We start from the raw sequence: 11,801 nt of genomic DNA, 5'->3' as shown, positions 1-11,801 counted from the left end.
TTCCCAGGGCAAGCAGGAACAGTCAGTGCTACACAAGGCTGGAAAAGCCACCAGGCAAGCTGGAGAGACAAGCTCAAGGGGCTGAGTGCAGGGACACCTTTCTTCCTCGCGCGCTGCTTCCTCTCCTTTTGTTTCTCTCACTCCTCACAGAGCAAGCTGATGCTCACACTCTTCGCCAGCACTTACGCTTTGGCTGAAAGGCCACCACTTGGGAAGACCAACATGGAAACGCGGGAAAAGCAGCTCCATCTCCGGGGAGGGACGTGAAGCCGGCCGGTTCATCGCCCTGCCACTGCCAGCCCAAGCCAGGCATGTTTTGACCAGCTACTGAAAGAGGCAGCACCAGGTTGAAAAGGTTTCTTTCCCTTTTATTTTAAACTAAGGGATTTGGGTTGCATGTTGTAGATATGTCATCAGAAAATAAAATAGACTGGACACCGCTCATGACCAGCGACATGCGCTAAGTTCACCTCATCATCAACATTCTGAAACAGCTATCGAGCTGAAGGACCCTCAAGGAATGCAGCGTCCCCAGCTCTTGCCAGACATGAAATCCCACACAGGCAAAGTCCGATTTGTTGGTCACGCATCAGAAGCCCTTCCAGCTTCCTCAGTTCCTCTCCAATGTCCGTGCAAGGGAAAGCACGGCCACGCCACAAAACCAGACGTGCAGTGCGCTGCCTTTGGAGCACCTCTCACCAAGCATTCCCGCTGCTCCCTTTGGCCTTTGAGGCGTATCGCTCAAGCCCTCACCGTTTCTTTTTGCTTTCCTTCTTGGCTTTCTTGCTCAGCTGTGCAGCACTTGCCTTTGGTTTCTTCACCGTCTCCCAAGTCTTAGACTCCAAGCCGTCCGAGTCCTGCAGGAATCAATTCACAAACAGTCAGGGAACTTTCTGACAATTGCCTGACAGCTCGCTTTGGGAGCCCAAGTCACCTGACTGGGCAGCTTTGGGTGCCAGTGCTGCACATTGCCTTCCTGACATCAGGGCACAACAGAAACTCCACCTCTCTCTTGTTCCCAAAAATCCCGCGGAAGCTACAGTCTACAGGCCTTGCCTGCAAGGCAGTCCCTGCACAGGGGGACGCCCTGCCTGCCACTCACAGGCCACAGAAGCAGCAGCAGCAGCAGCACGACGAGAAGATGAGCTTGCACCTCCGGGCTCCTTGCGTGCCACCAGCAACAGCACGCACGCCCAAGGAAGGACAGAACAAACTGCCGCACTCTCAGCAATGCCGCGGCGCGCTACCGTAGGCAACGGCTCCAGCTGCTTCCCTCCCAGCCCATTTCCTCAGCATTTCTATCAACCTCTACCAAACAGAGCGCTACTTACTGTCTCTGGGCACTTGGGAACTGGCAGCATTATGGCCAACACGCACACAAGCTGGAAAACGGCTCCAAAGAAGAGGCCGTAGCGCAGCACGTTCTCCATCAGCGTGGGCTCAGGGATCTCAGGGGCCGAGAAATGCACTTCAGCGGCCATAGCGCAGACAGCCTGCTGCTCTGCTGCTCTCCAGGAGGCTGCTTTCTACAAGGGGGAAACGAGAGCCATCATTCCATTCGTGCGCTCCGACGCTGTGACTTCCTGCTAGCAAAAACTCCCAGCCTGACTCAGAGACGTGCTCTCAAGATAGCCTTGGTCTTCCGACCCAACCACAAGGAGGGACGCCAAACTTGCATGTCAGCAAGAGCTGAACAGGCAAGAATCAACTTCTCCCTGAGCTTGATCACACACGCACGACCACTGTCTCAGTAACACTAACAACAATAGGATTAATCCCATCACTTGCACATTTGCATCTACCTGGGTACGTACGTGTTCGCGGCCTTGCTGCTGCTGTGCCGTACGGCACCAAGCACAGCAAGAAAGCACGCAGAAAGCCCATCTGCTGAGGACAGGGGGAGGAGCTGGGCTCACGCCTAAGCACTGCTTACTGCAAAGGAAGGCACACCTACCTGGCAACGGCCACGCAGGATGCTCGACACACAGTCACACACTGCTCTCCTGAGGCCCAACGCAATGGCGCAGCCACTCACACTCTGCTCCTCGACGGTCTGCAACACAAAAGTCACAAGCTGGAAATTCAATCCATCCAAGATGCCATCGGGCCTCCGTGCTCACGGCACTCGCACTCATGTCTTCGGATGATCAATCAGGCGTGTGCTTACCGAGTGAGCGCTGCTCACTGCCACTTGACAGGAGCAATCTACCCCTAACTGTCAAGTATGAACAGGAACCTATGCCTAACACTAAAAGACTACAAGTAACCTATGCCTAACTCTAACTCAAGAACAGGAACCTACGCCTAACACTAAAAGACTACAAGTAACCTATGCCTAACTCAAGAACAGGAACCTATGCCTAACAATAAAATGCTAAAAGTAACCTACGCCTAACTCTAAAATACGAACAATAACCTAACACTAACACTAACACTAAAATCAACAACAACACCTAAACTATAACTCCCGCAGCTTTTAAATGGGAAGAGGAGAACTTGGCTCCACAGGAGGCTCGGAGGAGGAGCTGATGGAAACTAATGCCACCCAGCTAATGCTGGGGGCGGGGGCCGCGCAGCGGGTAGGGAGCCGAGCGCCTGGACCAGCGACGGTGGAGCTGGGACATCGCCAATGCGGGGCCTGGCACGGTGGTGTGGTGCCAGGCCAGCTGTGCCGCAGGCGGATCCACCTCCATGGGCTCATCTGCAGGTGGATCCACCTCCATGGGCTCATCCGGAGGTGGATCCACCTCCATGGGCTCCACGGAGGTGGTCACCGCGCTGGCCCAGGCGCGATGGAAACGCACTCTCTGCCCCCTCCTCCGCTTGATCTTAAAGGCGGCCCCCCTCCTCCTCTTCGCCTCTGGGAAGCCAAGCTCCCTCTTCCCATTTAAAACAGGGCAAATTTCGCCCCTCGCTCTCTTCGCTCCAGCCATGGCTGTCAGAGCTCTCAGAGCGAGTGCGTTGGCCGGGGCAGCGGTGACCAAGGTGACGGCTGTGATGCGGCGAAGGTTCTAAAATGGCAGCCGCACTGCTGGCAATGGCGTTCCACAGAGCATGAGGAGGGGGCTGGAGGACAGGGCACGGGACGGCAGCTAGAAGGCACTCCCTGTGCCCAGCGGGCAGCCCTTCTCTGCGGCAAGCAAGAGGCCACAGAGGAGCCGGCCCCGAGAAAAGGGCCCTCGGCCTCCTTCATCCTCTCCCTCCTGCCACGTGGGAATTCCCTTCTGGGGCTGGGCCACGCAGCACACAACACTCAGGGCACGCTCAGGGATCTCCTGAGGTCAGCGCAAACAACAGCGCGCTCCAGAGTGGACCTGATGGCGCCTGCCTGAGGGGAGACAGAAGCCCCGGCTTCCATTTCTTCTTAAATCTGGGGTTTTTCCCCTTAAATATGGCTTTTTCTGCTAGAAATCCTTATTTTCTCTTTTAAATCTGGGTTTTTCTCCCAGACATCGCTGTTTTTCCCCTTAAATCTAGGGTTTTCCCCTTAAATATGGCCTTTTCTCTTAGAAATCCCTGTTTTTTCCCTTAAATATGGCTTTTTCTGCCAGAAATCCTTGTGTCCCCATTAAATCTGGGGTTTTCTCCCACAAATCCCTGTTTTGCCCCTTATATATGGGGTTTTCCCCTTGAGATATGGCTTTATCTGCCAGTTTTTCCCCTTAAATCTGGGGTTTGCTTCCAGAAATCCCTGTTTTTCCATTAAATCTGGCTTTTTTTCCCATAAATATGGCTTTTTCTGCCAGAAATCCCTGTTTTTCCCCTTCAGTATCAGAGGACCAGCTCAGAGAAGCGTTTGCCTGGGACGGATAGGCCGTGACTGGATCGAATCCTGCCTCTGAATCGGGACGCTGGACACAGCCTCACTGTGCACCCAAAGACGAAGAACAGCGCCACCAAAGCGGGCAGAGACGCCACGCGCTCCTGACTGCTTTGACATCTCCCTCTCCCGCCCTCCCTCCCACCAATCTATCAGGGCAGCCCTTCCCAAGCAAGAAACAGAATCACACAGAACTTCAGCCCGCACTCGTCCCGCTCACTGACATCCAGAGCCAGGGACAAACCTTCAGCCGTGCCCGCTCCTCCCCCACTCAAACAGAGCACCAGGCGTGGGGATCCACTCCTCGTCCAGCTTTGCTCGGCACAAATTCCAGCGGGGAGTCCTCATTCACACACCTGAAACACCAACGCACAACAACGCATCAGAAAAGGCAATGAAAAGGAATCAGCCTCCAGATAGGCTTTTCCGGCCGGCCGGCCGACGCCGCAGCCACACGAGCCCGTCGCCATCCTTGCCGCACCATCAGGCCCCGCCATCCACAGCCTCCTGCCGGCGCACTCCGGGCCGAAAGCAAAACTCCACCGAGCAAGGCCAAAAGCCAAACTCGCCATCCGGACGGAGCCCCGCGCTTCCCCGCCGCCATCTCCAAGGACCGCCGCCACGCAAACGACGCTCAGCGAGAGCGAGCGAGACGCCGGCTTCCCCGCCACGCCCAAACGAAGAGCGACGGCACCGGATCGCAGCGCGACGGCTCCCACCGCGCGACGGAGCGCGGCGCTGCCGCCGCCCGGGAGCCGCCCCGTTCGCCCCGGGCTGCGCTCCGGCACCCGCAGCCCTCGCGAGGACGCGCGGCCCGCAAAGCCGCGAGCCGGGACCCGTCTCTGGCTGCCGGCGGCGCCTCGAGCTCCTCCCCCGACAGCCCCTCGATGCCCCCGCGCCGAGGCCCGACCCGGTTCCCGGCACGGAGCCCGCTCCTCCCGGTCCCGCTCACCGCTCCCGCGCCGCGCTGCCCCGGACGTGCTCTCCGCCGGCAGGAAGCACTTCCGGTCCGGGCCCTAGCAACCGCCTGCGGCGTCACGTTGCTAAGGGCGGCCTGCGGGCGGCCGAGGCCTGGGGGTGGAGTGGGGCGGCGGCCGGATTCCTCTCGGATGGCGCCGGAGCCGGGCGACTTTTCTCCTCCTCCTTCTCTCCTTCTCCTTCCTTTCCCTTCTTTCTCTTCTCTTTTCATTTCCTTTCTTTTCCTTTCTATTCCTTTCTTCTCTTGGCTTTTTCTTTCCTTTTCTCTTCCTTCTCTTCCCCTTCACAGTTCCCTTTTCCTTTCCTTTCTTCCTTCCTTCCCTTCCCTTGCCCTCTCCTCCCCTCCTTTCCCTTTCTCTCCACGCTCTTTATCCAGCTCTGAAATGGAGTTGCATCAAGAAGATCATCTACGCAGGCAATAAATAACTTGTGCTGCATTTCATTGCTTTGTGCTCTTACCAGACTCAGATTTGGTTTCCCCTTCACTCAAGTATCACAGAATGGCCAGGGTTGGAAGGGACCTCAAGGATCATGAAGCTCCAACCCTCTGCCACACGCAGGGCCACCAACCTCCCCATTTCATACCAGCCCTGGCTGCCCAGGGCCCCATCCAACCCGGCTTTGAACACCTCCAGGGATGGACGGGGCATCCACAGCCTCTCTGGGCAGCTGTTCCAGCACCTCACCGCTCTCATAGTAAAGAATTTCCCCCTGATATCCAACCTAAATCTTCCCTCCCTCAACTTGAAACCATTTCCCCTTGTCCTGCTGTTACCAACCCTTTCAAAGAGTTGATTCCCCTCCTGTTTGTAGGTTCCCTTTAGGTACTGAAGGCTGCAATGAGGTCACCCAATAGCCTTCTTTTCTCAGGCTGAACAAGCCCAGCTCCCTCAGCCTGTCTTTGTAGGGAGCTGCTCCAGTCCCCTGCTCATCTCTGTGGCTCTCCTCTCTGTCTTTCTCGTACTGGGGCTCCAGACCTGGACGCAGCACTGCAGATGGGGCCTCACAAGAGCAGAGGGGAGGGGGGCGATCACCTCCCTGCCCCTGCTGGCCACCCCTCTTCTTGTGGCCCTTTCCCGAGCCCCAAGTATCAGGAGTGCCCGGCTGCTTTTGCTGCAGAGCCTTATTATCCAAGCACACAAAGACCTGGGGGAAAACCTCAGCAGCTACGTTTGTGCAGAGGGAAGATTTCATGCCAACGCACAGCCCGGCTTTCCCTGCTCTGCGCTGCCGGCGTCCCCCACAGCCCCTGTGCTGTGACAAACAGCAGTGGGCTCGGGCCCAACGCCCGCTCACGTCCCCATGAGGCAAAATCTGAAAACGTGCCATCCCAGCCCACTTCCAAGCCCCAGGAGCAGCTAAATCATTCATTTCTACGCTGCTGCTTCGTAACACAGAAGGAACAACAACAGGACTACCATCTCTTTAAGTCGTTTTATAAAAGTATTTGACTTACTGAGATACTGTTACAGTTACCTGAGTATTTGAAATTACAATACAAGGAAATTTCGACAATGAATTTCAGTACAGTATTTTACAATCCAGTGCTGCTGATCCCAGTTTATGTCCTAGTTCACTAGAGCATATATACACAAACAATGATTCTTGAAGAAAATGAAAAAGACACCCGCAAGAAAGGGGGCTGGAGATACCAATATAACAAAGAGTTGAAATCACAAATTCAGTGCAGCATGTAGTGGTAACGCAAACAAGAAAAATGAAACAGTTTTTTTTGTTCAGTTTTTTTTTCTTTTTCTGGAACACAAATAAATGCATTAAAATACAAGCTTCAGTGCTAGATCAGATGAAGACACAGCGCATTTACTGCGCAGTTTCATACACAAACGCTTCCTGAGCTACTGGAGCAATAAGGCTTTGTTACTTTAGATCAGCAGCTCAGCATTCCGTTCATTTTTTCATGTCATTCTCATAAGGCAAAATTCTAAATAGAAGTTATTTTAATGCTTGAAAATTAGGATTAATTGGCAGCTACATATGAGCACGCATTTGTTATGCAGTATCAATTCACACAGCTCAGGCTGCTCAAGCAGTGGTGGGAGGAGCAGTGGGAGACAAATTCATTCACCTCTGCTGGAAGCCCAATGTTATGTGGGATAGCAGATGCTGTGGGTCATCCACGTGATGTTTCCACCACATCCCCATAAAGAACAGAAAAGTGCACCGCTGGTTCATATTGACAACTTTTTATTTCTACAGAACACGCTATAAAAAATTAACAGGCTTGTTAGCTTACAAAGTAAAAGGTTTACGTAAACTTTAGCTCAGACTTGAAGAACATTGCCAATTCATCAAGCTAGTACTAGCTTACTTTAATTATTGGCCAAATACAATGTTTCACAGACTTTTTCTCCCAGCTGATTCTTTGTTTGTAGTATTCTAAAATCATTTCTGGTGCTTGGGATATCCAGCCCCCTCTCCCCATCCTAATACAGCAGGAAAGACACAAACATGCCACTTAAATTAAAGAAAGAAAAAATGGAGCAAGTGGAATCCGAGACTGCAAAAATATATACAAGCATTTACCTTTTTCCTGAACTAAACATTTCAACCATAAAAATATCAAACAGCCATACCCTATAGAACTAGGGCTAAGCTATTTCAATTATAACTATTTTTTATTTTAAAAATATAGGGCTGAAAGCCTTTTGGGTGATATTTATACATTACCAACATTTCTAGCTTCCCTACATGAATCATAAATCATTATGCAGAACACAAACTATGTTTCGTAGCTTAATTTTGCATTATCCTGTTTAATTCAATCTCTCTTGTAAATATGTTAGATAACTAGATTTCACTGTAAGAATTAATATAAACAGATTATTTATAAGGCTTTTTTCTTCTCCTTGTGAGCTGTATATGGTAAAATAGCCATCAAATGTCTTGAAATTGGCATATTTTCCTCCTAGTAAAACTGTGAAGCAAGGCTAGCTTTCACCGCCAGTGAAAAGGTGAAAGAGGATAATCCCTGGATCATCAGAAACTCTTTCCCACTGCTCTTGCTAGAATACACATGAAAAAAGGAGGCATTTTCTCTAAGGTCTTATTATTCTTATTTCCAGTGAGCACGTATCACTTCAACTTGAAAATCTCTTTCAGAAGGTCAGTTAAAACTGTAATGCCTTGGTTCTTAAAAGGCCTGAATCAGATTTTCCCTCTGGCAGTTCAGACAGAAGGAAGGAAATGCTCTCTTCAAGACTGGAGATTCGGTTCTGGTTTCCCGTTGTCCTGGTTCAGCTCCAGCATAAGAAGCCTCTTCAGAACAGCTGCTGCTGTCCCAGTGCTCTGAGCTACAGTTATGCTTTAACCTGTGCTACTTCAAGAGCCACGTTTCTGACTACGGCTAACAGCCACATCGACTCACAGACGTTTCCTTTCCTCCCTTCAGATAAGGAAGGAGCTGACCATACCTGAAAAGTGCATTCAGTCTAAAGGAGCAATAAAATGTCACTGTAAACCAGAAGAGAACTGAATATTAACAGATTCGAAAAGGAAGCAAAACATGCTATAAATCCAGTAAGGACTTATTACAAAAGTTACTAGCTGTGTGAGCAGCTTAGGGTGACCTAGCACAGAAATCTTCCCCAAGAACTTGTTCTAATCTTTATAGAACTGTTTTCTGATGCTCCAACACGTCAAAAGTCTGGAATCCGTGTATAAACTTCCAAGTCCTCTGATCTTAGCTAATGTGGCATTATCAGTTCCTCACCAAAAATGATAAGTATTATCATTTTTAAAATCCAGCTATTTTGTACCTCTTCCTGAGAAACCAACAAAGTCTTCAGAGAAAACTGACTGCAACATGGAAGAATAACACTGAGTATAATGTCCATTAACACTTCCCACAAGAAACATCAGTCTGCAAATGGGAATCTACATTGAATCAGTGCAATCCCAGGCGGTCTCGTCTTTTGCAAAACAAGGGAAGAACCACAGCGTTAACACAGTTGTAGAGGTTAGATGTGTTACACAGAAAAAGATCAGAACTCTTCGGAGGGCACAAGCAAACGTTCCAGCAACTTTGGGCAGACGTTTATTTTGCTGAAATTCACAAGACTGTGAGAAAAACAAAACAAAGCTACGCCCTGGATTTGTGCCACAGTTTGACATCCCCTTAACAGCAGTCTGAGTCCCACTGGCACGTGAGCAGACTCCGGGCAAGGAAAAACAGTCCAGCCACACTTGAGTTAAAAAAATAGCTTAAGCGATGAATTTGCTCACAGTAGGCAGAGGACGGTCACAAGTCGGCCTAATAACACTGCTGTAAAGAGGTTATGATGTTGCTGCAGCATTGCAGCTACTAATGAACTTCCCAGTACATCAGTAGCAAAATATGCTACTAAAAAGGAAAGACAAAACTATTTTAAAAAACCTGTCAGTCATTAAGGACACATTCTAAGTAATGAAAGGTAAAACAAAGCAGAGCGCAAAGCTGTATTAAATCTCTACTTGGGTCATAACTCCTTGATAGCCATATCTGATCGCTCTTTTGATTTCTGAAAGTGCTCAGTAGAAATCCAGAGTTAATGTGGATAAAACCTCAGGATAACATCCATTGACTTACACACTAGTGTTGTTAAATAAATCCAAGTCAAGTCTACTTTACAATGAAGTGTGCAACAAGCAGAAGAAGTGAAGAAGAACATCGTGTGGAGTTCACATTCTTCAAGGTGCAAATCACAGCTATTCCTGTCCAAATCCTTCTGTTTCTTCAATTGCAAATAACAGCTTCTCCTTCAACTGCTCGTAATTCTTATAGGGTGGAAGGTCTAGGCGATTGAAACTGAAAACAAAGGAAAACCTTAATTATTGTGGAATTATTTAAACCACCAAAAATCCATTAGGAACACAGGCATATCAACTTTCCTGTTTAGAGGGATAACTGGATTTATACCCTCTAACACAGCTGTACCTTCATGTGCATTTATCTGTGAAAGTAGAGTTAAAGCACAAGCACTCTAACAATAATTTTCCAGAAACGGTGATGCACTTCGTAAGAAGCCTCACTTCATCTCTCTTTTGTATTTGAAATTTAAAATTTGAGCTTTTTCACAAAGCACCAGTGTAACTGAGAAACTGAGCAGAAGCTGCAATTTCTCTAGCGAAGAGGGAGCACGAGTGTGCCTATTTGTTTTCAATGCCAAGATAGACCAATCCCAAACTCCTGGGAAAAAAGTGCTACTTACGACATTTTTTCTTTTCAGTAGTGTGCAAATCCATGGCATTCACAATGGAGTCAGCTCCACAACAAAACTGTTTTTCAGAAGTTCAACTATTATTCAACAAAGCTTACTGGCATAACCCAGTGTTTGGCTTTCACACAATCTCAGCCACTTTCATATATTACCCACTTTCTAAAATCTCAAAGTAGATTGTCATCAGTAAAAACAGAACCATAACAGAATTTTATCCTATGTACTTACCAGGTGTGACTTCTAGGTAACCAGTTTTCCTTCCCAACTTTCTCAATACAAAATTTTTGGGGTCCATTGCTCCCTGTAAAAAACCCAAATAATTAAGTCTCAGGTCTAGCTGCCTACCTGTATCAGTAGTAATACATGACAACTGAGTGTGAAAGGCTTGAAGAGAAAGCAAGATTTTAACTACTTGCAGAGACCAAAGACATCTGCCTTTCCCTACATCTCTCTGAAGAAACCCACGTAGCCAAACACAGAAATATGAAGTGGTTCTGAAAGAAACTCAATCACTGAATCACATAATTGCTTTGGTACTGGAAGGAATCTCTGGACTTTTCCTAGTCCTTCCACTCCGATCAGGCAGGGATACCCAGAGCAGGCTGTCCTACCAGGACCACGTCCAAACCATCTGTCAAATCCCTGATGGAAGGCGTTAACACTCCCCCGTCCCTTTTTCTGTCACAGCTCTAGCAGTATGCAAGACTTAGGAAGAAGAGTCAATAAAAATTCATAAAAAATATCCTTACATATACAGGTTGGTCCTTATTAAAGAAAGGAATTAATAGAAGTACAAAATACATTGAAGAGGGCTTGTTACCCATGAGGTCAGCAAATCCTCCCACTGGTAATCTGCATGTTCCAGTAACGAACTGTAGAAGTCTCATTCTCTTTTCGTTATCTATTTCTTTTACAAACTGAAAAATAATAATTAACATTGATGTAAAATTTAGTATTTACATTTTCACTTCATCATCAACCCTAGAATAGCTGGATTAGCAGCAATAATTTATATTTACACACTACAAATCTGTTGAGTAATTCTGACTGTTGCTCACTAAGCTGTTGCTGTGCTCTTCTGAGGAAAAAAGCAGTCTACAAACCTGCCAGAACCACAGTATCTGTCTGCTGGTTCTGGTATAATGCCTGTAGATGGTATGCCTCTGCCAGTCATTTAAATCAATTTCCTGCATTCCACACAGGAGGACCTTGAGGGGAGAAAAAGGATAAAAACATGAAACTACAAGCTACTGCTTTGCTTCTACAGCAAACAGAGTACTGTACTCGAACTCTATTGTACTTCAAAGCACCTACAATCACAGCGTTCTCATTTTTCATTTTAAACTTCAAAACTTCCACAGCAAATAATAACAACCACTCACAAACAGAATTTGGAGAGACCACAAAATAGAAAAGCCATTTGTGAAAATGTTTGTATTTAGACATTCAAGCCAGGAATGTATACTTTGTCACTGCCTAACCATACAATTCCGTGCTAGAAATGATGTTTTGCTTCAGAGTATAATTTTGAGAGACCAAAAGTAGCTAAAACCTGGTCCACTCAGTAATGTGATCATCCACTGATATTGGCTTTTTACCTCCCTTTCTTTCAAATTACTCATTCTTTAAACAAAAGCAAATCTCACTGTCAAGGATTTCAAAAGCAATCAGTCAGGTTTATACTGGCAGAATCTTTGCGCTAGAAACGTGCCGGTTGTGAAGAAGAAAGTGAAGAAGAACACACTCACCAAACACTCACCAAACACTCACCAAACACTCACCAAACA

General features: G+C 48.1%; 1 protein-coding gene and 1 long non-coding RNA gene across 3 annotated transcripts; both read right to left on the bottom strand.

The window, feature by feature from the left end:
* Positions 1–350: 350 nt before the first annotated feature.
* Positions 351–4,213, bottom strand: LOC122170090 (protein MANBAL-like). Of its 2 annotated transcripts, XM_042836712.1 has the most exons (4): positions 4,065–4,213; positions 1,955–2,053; positions 1,332–1,526; positions 351–857 (listed from the first exon to the last, which is right to left on the bottom strand). In XM_042836712.1, the coding sequence occupies exons 3-4, from the start codon at positions 1,479–1,481 to the stop codon at positions 750–752; spliced, it is 258 nt and encodes an 85-aa protein (XP_042692646.1). In that variant the 5' UTR covers positions 1,482–1,526; positions 1,955–2,053; positions 4,065–4,213; the 3' UTR covers positions 351–749. The 2 variants fall into 2 exon arrangements, with proteins under 2 accessions (XP_042692646.1, XP_042692647.1); XM_042836713.1 differs by lacking the exon at positions 4,065–4,213 and having other exon boundaries at positions 1,955–2,106.
* A 2,000-nt stretch (positions 4,214–6,213) lies between these two features.
* LOC122170091 lies at positions 6,214–11,771 on the bottom strand. The gene is made up of 4 exons (XR_006171701.1): positions 11,118–11,771; positions 10,835–10,931; positions 10,243–10,315; positions 6,214–9,602 (listed from the first exon to the last, which is right to left on the bottom strand). It is a non-coding gene; the product is annotated as an uncharacterized LOC122170091 (long non-coding RNA).
* Between the last annotated feature and the right edge of the window lie 30 nt (positions 11,772–11,801).

The sequence above is a fragment of the Centrocercus urophasianus genome, unplaced genomic scaffold (genome assembly GCF_019232065.1).
Source record: "Centrocercus urophasianus isolate 14NV4802_14NV808 unplaced genomic scaffold, USGS_Curo_1.0 seq_629, whole genome shotgun sequence".
Taxonomy (NCBI): domain Eukaryota; kingdom Metazoa; phylum Chordata; class Aves; order Galliformes; family Phasianidae; genus Centrocercus; species Centrocercus urophasianus.
This window is presented reverse-complemented; position numbering and strand designations above follow the sequence as displayed.

Bases quoted from the DNA above. Each gene is read 5' to 3' on its own strand.
- LOC122170090 (XM_042836712.1), bottom strand. From the start codon at position 1,481: ATGGCCGCTGAAGTGCATTTCTCGGCCCCTGAGATCCCTGAGCCCACG. The intron at 858-1,331 runs GTAAGTAGCGCT...TGATTCCTGCAG, and splicing joins TTCCCAAGTGCCCAGAGACA to GACTCGGACGGCTTGGAGTC.